The 14,102-nt window shown below is 42.3% G+C and overlaps 2 protein-coding genes across 11 annotated transcripts in view; both read right to left on the bottom strand.

Moving 5' to 3' along the window:
• Nucleotides 1-12,432, bottom strand: part of TERB1 (telomere repeat binding bouquet formation protein 1) — a 51,381-nt gene extending 38,949 nt beyond the window's left edge. For 7 of the 9 annotated variants that reach the window (XM_009196601.4, XM_021932060.2, XM_021932058.2 and 4 more), the window contains exons 1-3: nt 11,093-12,432; nt 10,604-10,680; nt 5,820-5,882 (exon numbers count right to left, since the gene is read on the bottom strand). In XM_009196601.4, coding sequence (XP_009194865.1) covers nt 5,820-5,850 — 31 coding nt within the window. In that variant the 5' untranslated portion in view covers nt 5,851-5,882; nt 10,604-10,680; nt 11,093-12,432. Of the gene's footprint in view, nt 1-5,819; nt 5,883-10,603 lie in introns of all 9 variants that reach the window. The other 2 variants (XM_009196602.4, XM_009196609.4) reach the window with 2 other exon arrangements.
• Nucleotides 12,433-12,507: 75 nt separating this feature from the next.
• Nucleotides 12,508-14,102, bottom strand: part of NAE1 (NEDD8 activating enzyme E1 subunit 1) — a 29,606-nt gene continuing 28,011 nt past the window's right edge. For both annotated transcript variants that reach the window (XM_003916997.4, XM_009196600.3), the window contains one exon: nt 12,508-12,744. In XM_003916997.4, coding sequence (XP_003917046.1) covers nt 12,635-12,744 — 110 coding nt within the window. In that variant the 3' untranslated portion in view covers nt 12,508-12,634. The remainder of the gene's footprint in view (nt 12,745-14,102) is intronic.

The following is a 14,102-nucleotide window of genomic DNA, read 5'->3' as shown; positions in this document are numbered from 1 at the left end:
TAGTGTTGGAACAACTGAATATCCATACTCAAAACAACAGCAACAAAAACTCTTGAATTCATACTTCGAAACACATACAAAAATCAACTCAAAATGGAATGCAATCTAAATGTAAAATCCAAAACTATGAATTTTTTTTAAATTTTGTTTTTGAGAGGGAGTCTTGCTCTGTCGCCCAAGCTGGAATGTAGTGGCGCGATCTCATCTCACTGTAATCTCCACCTCCTGGGTTCAAGAGATTCTCCTGTCTCAGTCTCCCGAGACTGTGCCTGGCCAACTAAGAAACTTTTAAAAGAAAACATGGGAGAAAATCTTTGTAACCTTGGGTTAAGCAAAGATTTCCTAGATATTACAATAACAGCAAAACCCACAAAATAATAATGAACTAGGCTTCATAAAATTAAAAACTTCATTGTTTTAATAGTGTCTTCTACAGCGCAGCAAAGACAAGCCACAAACTGGAAAATCTTTGCAAAGAACATATCTGATAAAGAACATGTAGCCATCTAGTGTACATTCTGTATGTCAATTAAAAAACAAACAAAAAGAACATGGGGCCAGGCACAATGGGTCACATCTGTAATCCCAGCACTTTGGGAGGATGAGGCAGTAGTATCTCTTGAGGCTAAAAGTTTGAAACCAGCCTGGACAACAATGTGAGATCTATCTATGCAAAAAAAAAAAAAAAAAAATTTTAAATTAGCTTGGCGTGGTGGTATGTGCCTGTAGTCCCATCTACTCAGGAAGCTGAGGTAGAAGACTGCTTGAGGCCAGGAGCAGTGGCTCATGCCTGTAATCCCAGTATTTTGGGAGGCCGAGGTGGGCAGATCACCTGAGTCACGAGTTTGAGATCAGCCTGGCCAACATGGTAAAACCCCCATCTCTACTAAAAATATAAAAATTAGCTGAGTGGGGTGGTGGGCGCCTATAATCCCCCGTGCTTGGGAGGCTGAGGCAGAAGAACTACTTGAACCTGGGAGGCAGAGGCTGCAGTGAGCTCAGATCGGGCCACTGCACTCCAGGCTGGGCAACAAGAGTGAGACTCTGTCTCAACAACAACAAAAAAGTACTGCTTGAGCCAGGAGTTGGAGTCTGCAATGAGCTATGATTGTGCCACTGTACTTTAACCTGGGTGACAAAGTGAGACACTGTCTCAAAAAAAACAACATATATCTAGAAAATATAAAGAACCATGAAAGCTCAGCAACAGAAAAACCAACAACCAGATAAAACAGCAAAAGATGTGAACACACTTTAACAAAAAAGATAAATAGATGGCAAATAAGAACATGAAAATATTCTCAATATCATTAGTCATCAGGGAAATGCAAATTAAAACCACAAGGAGATGCCATTACACACTCACTGAACGACTAAAATTTATGACTGATCATTTCATATGTTAGCAAGGATGTGAAGGAACTGGAACTCTCATATACTGCTGGTGAATATGTAAAATGGTACAAAGATTTTGACAGACAGATCAGCAGTTTCATAAACTGTTAATGTATACCTACATTTGATTCAGCCATTCCACTCCTAAGTATTTACCCTAAAAAGGGGAGATATATGTCCATACAAATGTTCACAGCACCATTATATGTAATAGCTAAGAAGTGTAAGCAATCAAAATGCCCATCAGCAGACGAATGGATAAGCAAATCATGGTATAACTATACAATGGAATACTTAGCAATAAAAAAAGAATTATAGATGCATGCAACAACACGGATGAATCTCAAAATAATTATGCTGAGTGAAAGAGGCCACATAAAATAGAATTCATACTGTATGATTCTATGTACAGAAAAAATGCAAATAGTCTATAGTAACAGAAGGCAGATTAGTGAGTGCTTGGGGAAAAAAGGCTCTAGGAAAGCACAGAAGGTAGGGATTACAAAGGAGCAGGAGGATACATGCACTATCTTGATTTTGCTGATGGCTGCACGGCTACATACCTATACCAAGCTTTATCAAAATGTAAACATTTTGTTTATAACTAAACAGCAAACAATAGACAACTATTTTCCTATAAAGTTCTTTAGTATAGTCTTAAAAACAATTTCTTCTCTTGATTTTAAGGATTTAAGTCAAATGGCATATAGATTTTGAAATAATGCTTGAAGTACATTTAGAGTAGTAGGCTGGGCGCAGTGGCTCACACCTATAATCCCAGCGCTTTGGGAGGCCGAGGCAGGCAGATCACCTGAGGTCAGGAGTTCGAGACCAGCCTGGACAACATGCTGAAACCCCGTCTCTACTAAAAATACAAAAATTAGCTGGGCATGGTGGTGGGTGCCTGTAATCCCAGCTACTCAGGAGGCTGAGGCAGGAGAATCACTTGAACCTAGGAGGCAGAGGTTGCAGTGAGCCGAGATTGGGCCATTGCATTCCAGCCTGGGCAACAAGAGCAAGACTCTGTCTCAAAAAAAAACAAAATGAAAAAAAGTTAAGAGTTCTGAAAGATACAGGATGAAGGGTGGATATAATATAGAGGAGCACACTAAGAGAAATTAAGATGTATCATCAATCAATATAGTACTTAGTCTCACTCTTTGTTTTGTGGGTTTTTTTTTTTTTTTTGAGATGGAGTCCCGCTTTCTTGCCCAGGCTGGAGTGCAGTGGAGCAATGTCGGCTCACTGCAACCACCGCCTCCTAGGTTCAAGTGATTCTCCTGCCTCAGCTTCCGAAATAGCTGGGATTACAGGTGCCCACCACCATGCCCGGCTAATTTTCTGTATTTTTAGGAGAGACGGGATTTCACCATGTTGGCCAGGCTGGTCTCAAACTCCTGACCTCACATGATCCACCTGCTTCGGCCTCCCAAAATGCTGGGATTACAGGCGTGAGCCACTGCACCCGGCCTGGTTTTTTTTTTGTTTTTTTTTTGAGATAGAGTCTCACTCTGTCACCCAAGCTGGAGTGCAGTGGCACAATCTTGGCTCACTGCAACCTCTGCCTCCCTGGTTCAAGCAATTCTCCCACCTCAGCCTCCCAAGTAGCTGGGATTACAGGTGCGCACCACAACGCCCAGCTGATTTTTTTATATTTTAGTAGAGACAGGGTTTCACCATGTTGTCCAGGGTGGTTTCGAACTCCTGAGCTCAGGCAATCCACCTGCCTTGGCCTCCCAAAGCATTGGGATTACAGGCATGAGCTACCGCGCCCGGCCATAGTCTCACTCTTGAAAGAAATTCAAATGTCAATTTGTTTCAATGAAATAATTCATGACAAAATTTGTTAGTGAAAACCATAGTACAAAGGTTATCACTAAGATGTTTTTAGCAATAGCAAATATTTATTTATCATTTTGGACACTAACAGACACCATAAGAAGGTAAGTTTGACTCTATGGATACCAATAAGCCACATCAACAACATGCCGAAGAAAATTTTTGATGGAGCGTAATGATTTTCAGTTCTGGGCACAATGCAGGCAGGATACAAAAGACTTTTATTTTATTTTGAGACAGGGTCGCACTCTATTGCTCAAGTGAGTGAAGTGGTGCAATCACAGGGCACTGCAGCCTCAACCTCCTGGGCTCAACGGATCCTCCCACCTCAGCCTCCTGAGTAGCCAGGAATACAAAATTAACCACGCCTGGCTAATTTTTGTATTTTTTTAATAAACAGGGTTTTGCCATGTTGCCCAGGCTGGTTTCGAACTCATGAGCTCAAGCCATCCTCCCGCCTCGGCCTCCCAAAGTGCTGGGATTACAAGCGTGAGCCACCATGCCTGGTCTGCAAGAAACTTCTTTACGTACTCCTCCATTCCCTTCTGTACGCCTTTCTCATACTTTGATATCTCCTATCATAATCCTTCCCTTCCCAGCTAAAGCATCTCCTGACATCATAACTATCATATTTCACCTTGGTTTTTATCTTCTCTAGGCAAAATAACCTAGTTCCTTCAGTAACTACTGAATAAAATAAACAAGCAAATACTGAAGGGAATACAAAAAACACAAGCAATCAAAGAAAATTTGATAAACTGGACTTAAAATTGTAAACCTTTATACCTCGAAAGACACTATCGAGAACACAGAACAACAGTCCAGTCTAGAAAAAAATATCTGAAAATCTGTTATCCAAATAAATAGGGGGCTTGTGTTCAGAACAGATAAAGAATTCTTAAAACGTAATACTAAAATCACAATCTAAAGTGTGGAATGGATTTAAATAGACATCTGTCCAAGGAAGATAGATTGCCAATAAGTATATGAAAAGATGCTCAACATTCACTGGTCATTAGGCAAATGCAAATCAAAACCACAATTGGATACCACTTCACCCTGTTGCTAAACAATTGACTGATGGGAGCTGATAGATAAATACTCTCACCCCTTGGCTGGGATGACTCTCAGGGACATGACTCTAAACTGGCTCCCAGAGTTTCCCAGTGGGCTTAAGCTCCAGTTATCCATAATAATAACTTATTTGATAACATATTCTCTGTCTTCTTTCTCCTGTCTCATTTCCCCACTTTCCAGCTAGTGTTTCCTGGGATCACTTTCTGAAAAAAGGTACTTGCACTCAAATCTTTATCTCACAGTCTACTTCTGGGAGCAACCTGAAGACTTAAAATGGAAGAGAGTGAGATGTGGGACTGAGGTTGGAGGTTTTATAAATGGTTTGAGAGGGGAATCACCAACAGTTATCTCCTCTCTCTCCAGTTTTCAACTTCTCTCTCTCCAGAATCTCCATTCCCTCTTCAGAAATTCTCCTGTCTTTTATAACACTTTCTTGACATTACAACTTTCCTCTAGCTACTGCCATATATCTTACTATTTATTTATTTATGAATGAATGAAAGGGTCTTGCTCCGTCACCAAGGCTTAAGTGCAGTGGTGCGATCATGGCTCATTGTAGCCTTGACCTCCCAGGCTCAAGTGATCCTCCCACCTCAGCCTCCCAAGTAGCTGGCACTACAAGTATGTACCACCACGCCCAGTTAATTTTTAATTGTTTTTGTAGAGATGAGGTCTCACTGTGTTGCCCAGTTTGGACTCAAACTCCTGGGCTCAAGTGATCCCCCACTTTGACCTCCCAAAGTGCTGGAATGATAGGAGTGAGCCACTACACCTGGCTGATCATATATTTTTAGTCAAGCTCTTAAAGAGTAAGCAATTCATACTGTGTCTTCAGATCTTAATTTTCCACTCAAATATAAACAGACTGCAATCTGGTTAAAATCTATTAAGTTTACCGTTAACATAACAAATCACATCCTAAATGCAAAATGCAGTGGAAAATTCAGTCCTCAGCTGTGACAGCTGACATTTTAGGCTCTTAAGCAACCTCTTTCTCATGAAGCATTCTCTCAAGGTTCTGATTTCAAAGATACCACATTCCTGACTCTCTTTTCACCTTTTTGAAATGTTTTTCTCAGACTTTTTTTAGGGGCTCTCTTCCTCAGCTAAAACCTTATATGACAGTGTGTATTAATGAACACTATTCTCCATCCTTTTCTCTCTGGTTAACCTCCTCCATGCCCATGGATTCAGTTTCCATCTTTCTGGGAACAATTCTGAAATCCGTACCTTCAGGCATCCTTTGATGGTGGTCTTCTCAGGTTCCCATTATTCTTGTATACACTGACATTAAATCAACTATCACGTGAAATTCTAATTGTCAATATGTCTTTTCCCATTAGAATGTCAGTTTCCTGAAGCCAGAAATTATGTGACAGGCACAGAGTAGTGCTCAATATTTATGTAAATGGCTGAATGATTCTTTCATTTCCTGAATCCTGTCAAATAATCTACAGTATATCCTACCAATACAAAACTCATTGCAGATATATGATTCAATTTCTCACCTTGTGTTTTCTTTGTGTCTTCACTTTCCATGCTTGTCTATATTCTTTTTCTTTATATTTCGTCTATAAGATAAAGGTATTTTCTCAATTTAAATCAATGTTTGAGAATAGCAAACATATAAGTACAAATGGGTGGGAAAAATTGTTTTCCTGAAGCCAAAAGACCAGGGAATTACAACTTTTAAAATAATAATTAAATTTAATTAACTTAGTTAATAAGTTGAATCTGCAACTTATTAGATGTGTGCTATCAAGCAGGTTGATTAAATTCTTTGAGGCTCTGTATCCTCAGCTGTAAAATAGAAATGATATTCCTATTTCACAGAGTTGTTACAATAATTACATTTAAAAACATAAACATATCAGGCATTTTTAAGCACTATATGCATTCAAGAAATTTTATTAAGCAAATGAATGGGTGACTGGATCTAACTGGACCTCTTAACTGGTCCCACTCCCTTCCTTTTTTTTTTTTTTTTTTTTTTTTTTTTGAGACAGCAGGGTCTCACTCTGACGCCCAGGCTGGAGTGCAGTGGCTTGATAACGACTTACTGCAGCCTTGACCTCCCAGGCTCAGGTGATCCTCCCACGTCAGCTTCCAGAGTAGCTGAAACTACAGGCACATGCCACCACACTTGGCTAATTTTGTAGAGATGGGTTTTTGCCATGTTGCCCAGGCTAGTCACAAACTCCTGGTCTCAAGCAATCCACACACCTCAGCCTCCCAAAGTGCTGAGTTTACAGGTGTGAGCTCCCACACCCAGCCCCCACTTTCTTATTTTCTTCATGGAAATCTTCATCTCATAGTTTCAGATTAGGGACCCCTCTTACCTATGAGAGGTTTACAAAACACACACACATACACTTTAGACTGGCCTTTCTCTTCACAAGCTAAATACTAAATTAACAACCCATGTTTATTTTTGACATGGTATGGTGAGATGGGATCTCACTATGCTGCCCAGGCTGGTCTCCTGAACTCAAGCAATCCACCCACCTCAGTCTCTCAAAGTGCTAGGATTACACACTTGAGCCACCATGCCCAGCCTAGAAACATTTTTAAAATAACCGGCAACTCTGATATGACCTCTCACATACCCTACTTTAAAATGCCAAACTGGGCCGGGCGCGGTGGCTCAAGCCTGTAATCCCAGCACTTTGGGAGGCCGAGATGGGCGGATCACGAGGTCAGGAGATCGAGACCATCCTGGCTAACACGGTGAAACCCCGTCTCTACTAAAAATACAAAAAACTAGCCGGGCGAGGTGGCAGGCGCCTGTAGTCCCAGCTACTCGGGAGGCTGAGGCAGGAGAATGGCGTGAACCCGGGAGGCAGAGCTTGCAGTGAGCTGAGATCCGGCCACTGTACTCCAGCCTGGGCGGCAGAGCAAGACTCCGTCTCAAAAAAAAAAAAAAAAAAAATGCCAAACTGATTAGTTAGAAAAAATGCCTTAGAGTCCAGTTAACTTCTTAGAGCAACAAATCAGGATTCATAGAACTCTAAAATTCTTATTTATTCCAACACTATGTTGTTAAAGAGAGATATCCAATTATCCATTTATAGAACAAGGCCTTGTCTCAAAAAGAAAAAAAAAAAGAAAATTCTTAAGCACAAAGAAATGTTTAAAGAAATAACAAATGTAAAAATCTTTTATAAAGTACTATACAAATGTACAGGTATATTATTTTTGCCTTTTTTTTTTTTTTTTTTTTTTAAGAGACAGGGTCTCAATCTGTCACCCAGGCTGTAGTGCAGTGGCATGATCTTGGCTCACTGCAGCTTCAAACTCCTAGGCTCAAGTGATCCTCCTGCCTCAGCATTCCGAGTAGGTGAGTCTACAGGCACACACCACCACACCCAGCTAATTTTTAAATATTTTTGTATAGACAGGGGTTTTGCTGTGTTGCCCAGTCTCGTCTTGAATTCCTGGCTTCAAGGGATCCTCCCGTCTTGGCCTCCCAAAGTGCTGAGATTAGAGGCATGAGTCACCATGCCTGGCCCATTTTTTAACCTAAATATTATATTAAAATAGAAGTAGGTATGTTATAAGTCCACAAGATAGGATATTATTACAAGAATATTCACATTTACTAGAAATGTTCAATAGCAAAGAAAAATGCTTATGTTACAAAGTTAACCAAAAATAGCAAGACTCAATTTAATCTACAGTATGATCCAAAATAGAGGTAAACATAAAATAAGACTGGCTAGAAAGATGACATTTTTTTTTTTTTTTTTTTTTTTTGAGACGGAGTCTCACTGTGTCTCCCAGGCTGGAGTGCAGTGGCGCGATCTCGGCTCACTGCAAGCTCCGTCCCCCGGGTTCACGCCATTCTCCCGCCTCAGCCTCCCAAGTAGCTGGGACTACAGGCGCCCGCTACTGCGCCCGGCTAGTTTTTTGTATTTTTTTTAGTAGAGACGGGGTTTCACCATGTTAGCCAGGATAGTCTCGATCTCCTGACCTTGTGATCCACCCGCCTCGGCCTCCCAAAGTGCTGGGATTACAGGCTTGAGCCACCGCGCCCGGCAAGATGACATATTAACACTTGTCTTTAGCTGGTGGTTGTATGGGTTTTATCCCACCATTTTCTATTTTTCACAATTTTTATAATAATAACAGCTTTTAAAATTCAGTAAATGCCTATTGAAGCTAGGCTCTGTTCTTTACACCTTATGAATATTCTTTTTCGTCTCCACAATAACCTTATGAGGGAATTATAAGGATGAAGATACATGAGGAGAGGGCAAATAATTTGACTAACTTCAAATTGCTAGTAAGTGCCAGAGTTAAAATGGGAACCAAGAAAATCAGGCCAGGGCCTACACTCTTAACCACTCTTATACTGTCTCCCGTACATAAATACATATTGCTTTTCAACAAATGGGTTAAGATTTGGAAAACATTACTAGATTTAAAAAAATGAACTCTTTAGAAAATGGAAAACTGTTATCATATATGGATGTTTTTGTTTCATGGACAACTTTAAGGACTATATCCTTAATTTTAATTATCCAATCTATTCTGCTTTTAATATAATTTTTAAGAGGGGTATGTATAATTTTTTTTTTTTTTCCAGACAGTCTCACTCTGTTGCCCAGGCTGGAGTGCAGTGGTGTGATCTCAGCTCACTGCAACCTCCATCTCCCAGGTTCAAGCAATTCTCCTGTCTCCGCCTCCCGAGTGGCTGGAATTGCTGGAATTACAGGCACGCACCACCATGCCCGGCTAATTTTTGTAATTTTAGTAGAGACAGGGTTTCACAATGTTGGCCAGGCTGGTCTCAAACTCCTGACCTCAGGTGATCCACCCGCCTCGGCCTCCGAAAGTGCTGGGGTTACAGGCTGAGCCATCATGCCTGGCCTACGAGGGGTAATGTATAACTTTTAAACCTAAATGCTTTGAAATTAAAACTGACCACTCACATTCTTTTCTCCCTTTGTTTTTATACTTTCTTCTTATAAATGGTTACTTTGCACAAAAAGAGTTTGCCAAGTACTTGGTAGCATTAACACAAGTCATCTATTTACTTGAGAAGTGCTTACAAACACCCAAAGCAAAGGAAAAGTTATAACTTTCAAGGGATTGATAATCACAAAATTATATTTAAAATTATAAACAAGTATATTCTCAAGAACAAAAGCATCTGCCATATAAAGCAGATTATGAAGTGCTTTTAGTAATTTAGTGAATATATGTACTGTCACAAACAAGATTTCAAAATTCTTTACTGTATTCTCACAGGAAAAAAAGGATTTTTTTCTGGATGACAGAACCTCTCCCACTTACACGTTTCACTCAGCCCACTCCCCAAAACAGTGAACTCAAATTCAAATTGCAGTAAGAAAAGTAGCTGAATATTACTCGTTTACTTGATTTACAAAATGTATACCAAAAGCTTTTGAGGGGCCGGGAGTGGTGGCTCGCGCCTGTAATCCCAGCACTTTGGGAGGCCGAGGTGGGCGGAAGACTTCGGGCCAGGAGTTGGAGACCAGCCTGGCCAACATTGTGAAACCCCATCTCTACCAAGGAAAAGTACAAAAAGTAGCTGGGCGTGGTCACGCACCTGTAATCCCAGCTATTTGGGAGGCTGAAGTGGGAAGATCCCTTGAGCCCAGGAGATGAAGTTTACAGTGAGCCGACATCATGCCACTGCACTCCAACCTGGATGATGGAGGGAGACCCTGTCTCAAAATAAATAAATAAAGAGAAAGAATTTTTTTTTTTTTTTGAGACAGAGTCTGGCTCTGTCGCCCAGGCTGGAGTGCAGTGGCGCCATCTCGGCTCACTGCAACCTCCGCCTCCCGGGTTCAAGCGACTCTCCTGCCTCAGCCTCCCGAGTAGCTGGGATTACAGGCGACTGCCACCACGCCAGGCCAAGAAAGCTTTTTGAAATCGAAATATTATCCCAATATATCAGAAAGATAAATGGCATCTTTTTGTGTAAGGCTGGCAAAGCTGATAATCCCACCACTAAATTGTTGTCAGCTGATACCCAGCTTGCAATTATATACAGAGAAAATACCCTCTAAAGAAGACGCAAGAGAGAAAGGGCAAATTTGTTTTCGATCGTTTAAACGGGTCAAGAGAACAGTCATTCAGGTCCCAGAAAACGCACTGTGGGTAACCGGAGTCAGCCGGCTCTGCAGTATGATCCCCCCGAGCCCAGAGCATAAATCCTCAAGGCCTCCTCCCGGGTTCCACAGGTAACAGACACGTAACCTTTCCAAGGCGGTGGCGCTCACCCCGCCCGGCTTCCTGCCCATTCAGCCCGCGGCCGGCTCACCTACAGAGCTGGAGGAATTCCTTGTGCAGAGCTTAGGTGGCCCCTCCAGGCTCCTCTCTGACCACGGCTCGCAAGTCCTGCGCGGGAGCAGGGCACTGGTGAGCGGCGCGGGCCGCTCGAGAGCCATCAGCCCCCTCAGCAGGCCCTCGGCGTTCAGGTGCTGTGGGACATGCCGCCTGGCCCTGGCTCTGAGAAAAGACCTCAACGGTGGGTCCCACCCTCTCCACACATCAAAGTCACCAGGGGAGGCGCCTGGGGAGTCAGAAGTGAAATAGGGGCGAATACTGCCAGGCTCTACACGCCTCTAAATGGTTCGTGATAACTGTCTCTTCCCGCCAAAGGCTGTGGGGACTACAGCTGGGGCCTGGCACCTACTCATAAAGGCCCCGTTCCCCCAACTCGACTCTTCTCACGTGAGCTAAGAAGGGCCTGACGGGACGGTAAGACATCCTGGCCGGCCCAACCCGCCTTCCACAGGCGCCAACATACGGAGTTTCCAAGCGCAGTAAGGCAGGGCCCCAACACGCGGGAGCGAAGGCCGTGTCGTCTACCCTCAAGCGGGGCCTTCCCCCCTTTCTTCATCACCGCCCACCTGCCACGACGCTCGCTAGGGTTTCCCGCCCAGCAGTCCAGGCCCACGTCCGTGGGAGGGACTTCCGGCCGGCACGCCCACTGCCCCTGCACGGAGCCTTAACGCTTCCGCGGGTGCCCCAGATTGCCAAGGGCAATAGGGTGGCCGGTGTCCTGGATGCAAGATTTTTAAGAAAGCTACAATTTGAAAGAGAAATCTAAGCTTACCGCCCCCGGTTTTTAGGGTTTTTACCTCAGAGGAGCATTAGTCCCAAAATTAGGGGACTGTGCACGTGGTTGACGAGGCCTGGCTATGGGACAGTAAACGCGAGGCACGGGGCGGCGAAGCCCCACCTCCCTTCCACCTGGCATCTGTGCTGTGCACTGTGCGTTCTCCCTTTTGTTGGGCACCTCGCTAATGGTCACTACAGCCCACAGAGGCAGCCAGGCCGCCACCTCACCGGGGGACTTCCGGAGTTCGGTCCAGGCGGACTTATCTGCACCCGGACCAAAGGATCAGAGTGGAGCCCAGGCCTAGGCCTGTCCCTTGCCTCTTCCGCCGTAAAATGCAGCCCATGGGACTGCCAGGCGATGAAGGCGAGGGGAAGGTCCCCGATACAGTGAAGAACAGCCAAAGAATGGCTGACACATTAGGGTGTGGAAAACCAAGTCCCTGTAAGGTACCCTAGCATATCTAACAAGTTCTCAGGAGACGCTGGCCTCAGAGACAGCTGCAGCAGGTTAGTGGCCTTAGATATTAAGAGTCATGAACCACGGACCACGTTCCTCAGCCCTAAGTATTAATACATCAAGTCAAAAACCGGGCACTGCCCCTACTTCTGAATTCTGGATTTCCACTCCGTTTGCATCTACTACTTCCTTTTTTTGCCCTCTAAAATGCTGGTGAATGCTATTAGTCCCATGTGACTAAATTTAAGAGTATATATGAGTGGAATGACCCCATAAAATTTCAAGAAGTAGGTTAGGCAGCCAAAACTTTAGTTAAGATAACACTACATACAAGGGGATGGTCTTGTTTTCTGGGAAAACTACATATCCAGAAATAATTTCTTTTTAAATTCTATTCGTTTTAACAAATGATGATGGTCCTAAAATGTCCATAGCTAACATCTGCACATGGCTTAAATTAATTATTGAAGATGGTAAGAAAAAAAATTTTTTTAACTATCTCTAATAAAACACAAGGATAATCTATGACAAGTAACTTTGAAATAGCAAGCCAATATTGATGCTCAATGAGAAATGGATAGGATTCATTTTCTAGGAAAATGACTGTCTCCTTTCCCCTCCCCACAAAGAACAAGACTACATTATTACAAATGAGAAAAATGTTTATTAAGAAAACAATTTAGCAGCTCTCCTTTAGAATTTTACAGACTCAAGCACAACCCGAAGGCAATTACAGTTTCAATCATTAACACACCACCTAAGGTGCTTACTCTACAACTGGAAAGTTGCTGAAGTTTGTGACATGCCACTGTAAATGTAAGTATTATTAAAAATTACAAATTGTTTGGTGATTATTTTGATGACCTCTTGAGCAGCAGCTCCTGAAAGGAAAAAGGAGAAAAGCAAATCTCTGAAAAGAGTAAACTTCAAGAGTTATATAAAAATACTCAATTCTGTAAAGAAACCTTCCCTTTTCAAAAGCAAAGGTGTTTGAAAGTGATCCAAAACAGATGCAGTTAGCTTACTGAGTCATATCAACATAAAAGCCTGTAATTCTTTTTGTTATTAAAGGAAATCTAAGCAGTAGTGTGGTTGACCAAACTTTAAAGACTACACACAGGCATAAAAGATTCTCAAAGGACACCCTACTGCTGCATTTGAATTTTACCTTGTATCTGTTTTATAATAAAAAAGGAGAAAGGTGTATTTGTTCTGAATGCATTTGTAATTTAGGAAGGATCTATATTAAATATCGCCAGACTGCTATATTTACTCAAAACAAAAAAACTACTAAGAAAAAAGTTGTGCATCTTCTATAACCTGAAGATTCCTCTCTCCCAAATATTCATGGACTGGATAGAATTTTTCCTTTTTTTTTTTTTTAGACGAGTCTCACTCTGTCGCCCAGGCTGGAGTGCAGTGGCGTGATCTTGGCTCACTGCAACCTCCTCCTCCCAGGTTCAAATGATTCTCTTGCCTCAGCCTCCTGAGTAGCTGGGATTACAGGCACCTGCCACCACACCTGGCTAATTATTTTTGCATTTTTAGTAGAGATGGGGTTTCACCATGTTGGCCAGGGTGGTTTCGAACTCCTGACCTCAAGTGATGCGCCCACCTCAGCCTCCCAAAGCGGAGGCCTTACAGGCATTAGCCACTGCACTCGGCCAACTGCATAGAATTTGAGACTACTGTGCACCAAATACTGTTCTAGGCAGTAGGGTTACAGTAAGGAAAAAAGAAAGAGAGAGATAATTTACAAATAAATAGAATGTGTAGTATATCAACTGACCATAGGTGCTAAGGAGAAAAAGCAAATAAGGGGGATATAAATACAAGAGGAGGGGTTCGTCTTTTAAATAGGGGAGTCAGGGATGGCATCACAGAGAAGACAGCATTTGAATAAAACCTGAAGGAAGTGAAGGGATATAATGGCACTGTGCAAAATGATTACAGAATGCATAGAAGTAAAAAACAAAAACAAAAACACAAAAAACCTTCAATTTATACTTTTTTCTGCTACTGGCAAGTCATCCAGTCCATCTATCCAGCTATACCTCTTCTTAGATTCTGGACTGAATCTGAATAAATAATAATTTGCCCTTTTCTGTGAATTGGCAGTTAACTTTGCTATTTTGGCACAAGAGACTACTTGGTTTTAGTTTAAAATAAATTATTCCGAATCAAGCTTTATTTTGGATTTGCTTAGAAAATCATTTTCTTAGGTCTATATGATTCATTC

Source organism: Papio anubis, chromosome 18 (genome assembly GCF_008728515.1).
Source record: "Papio anubis isolate 15944 chromosome 18, Panubis1.0, whole genome shotgun sequence".
NCBI lineage: Eukaryota > Metazoa > Chordata > Mammalia > Primates > Cercopithecidae > Papio > Papio anubis.
This window is presented reverse-complemented; position numbering and strand designations above follow the sequence as displayed.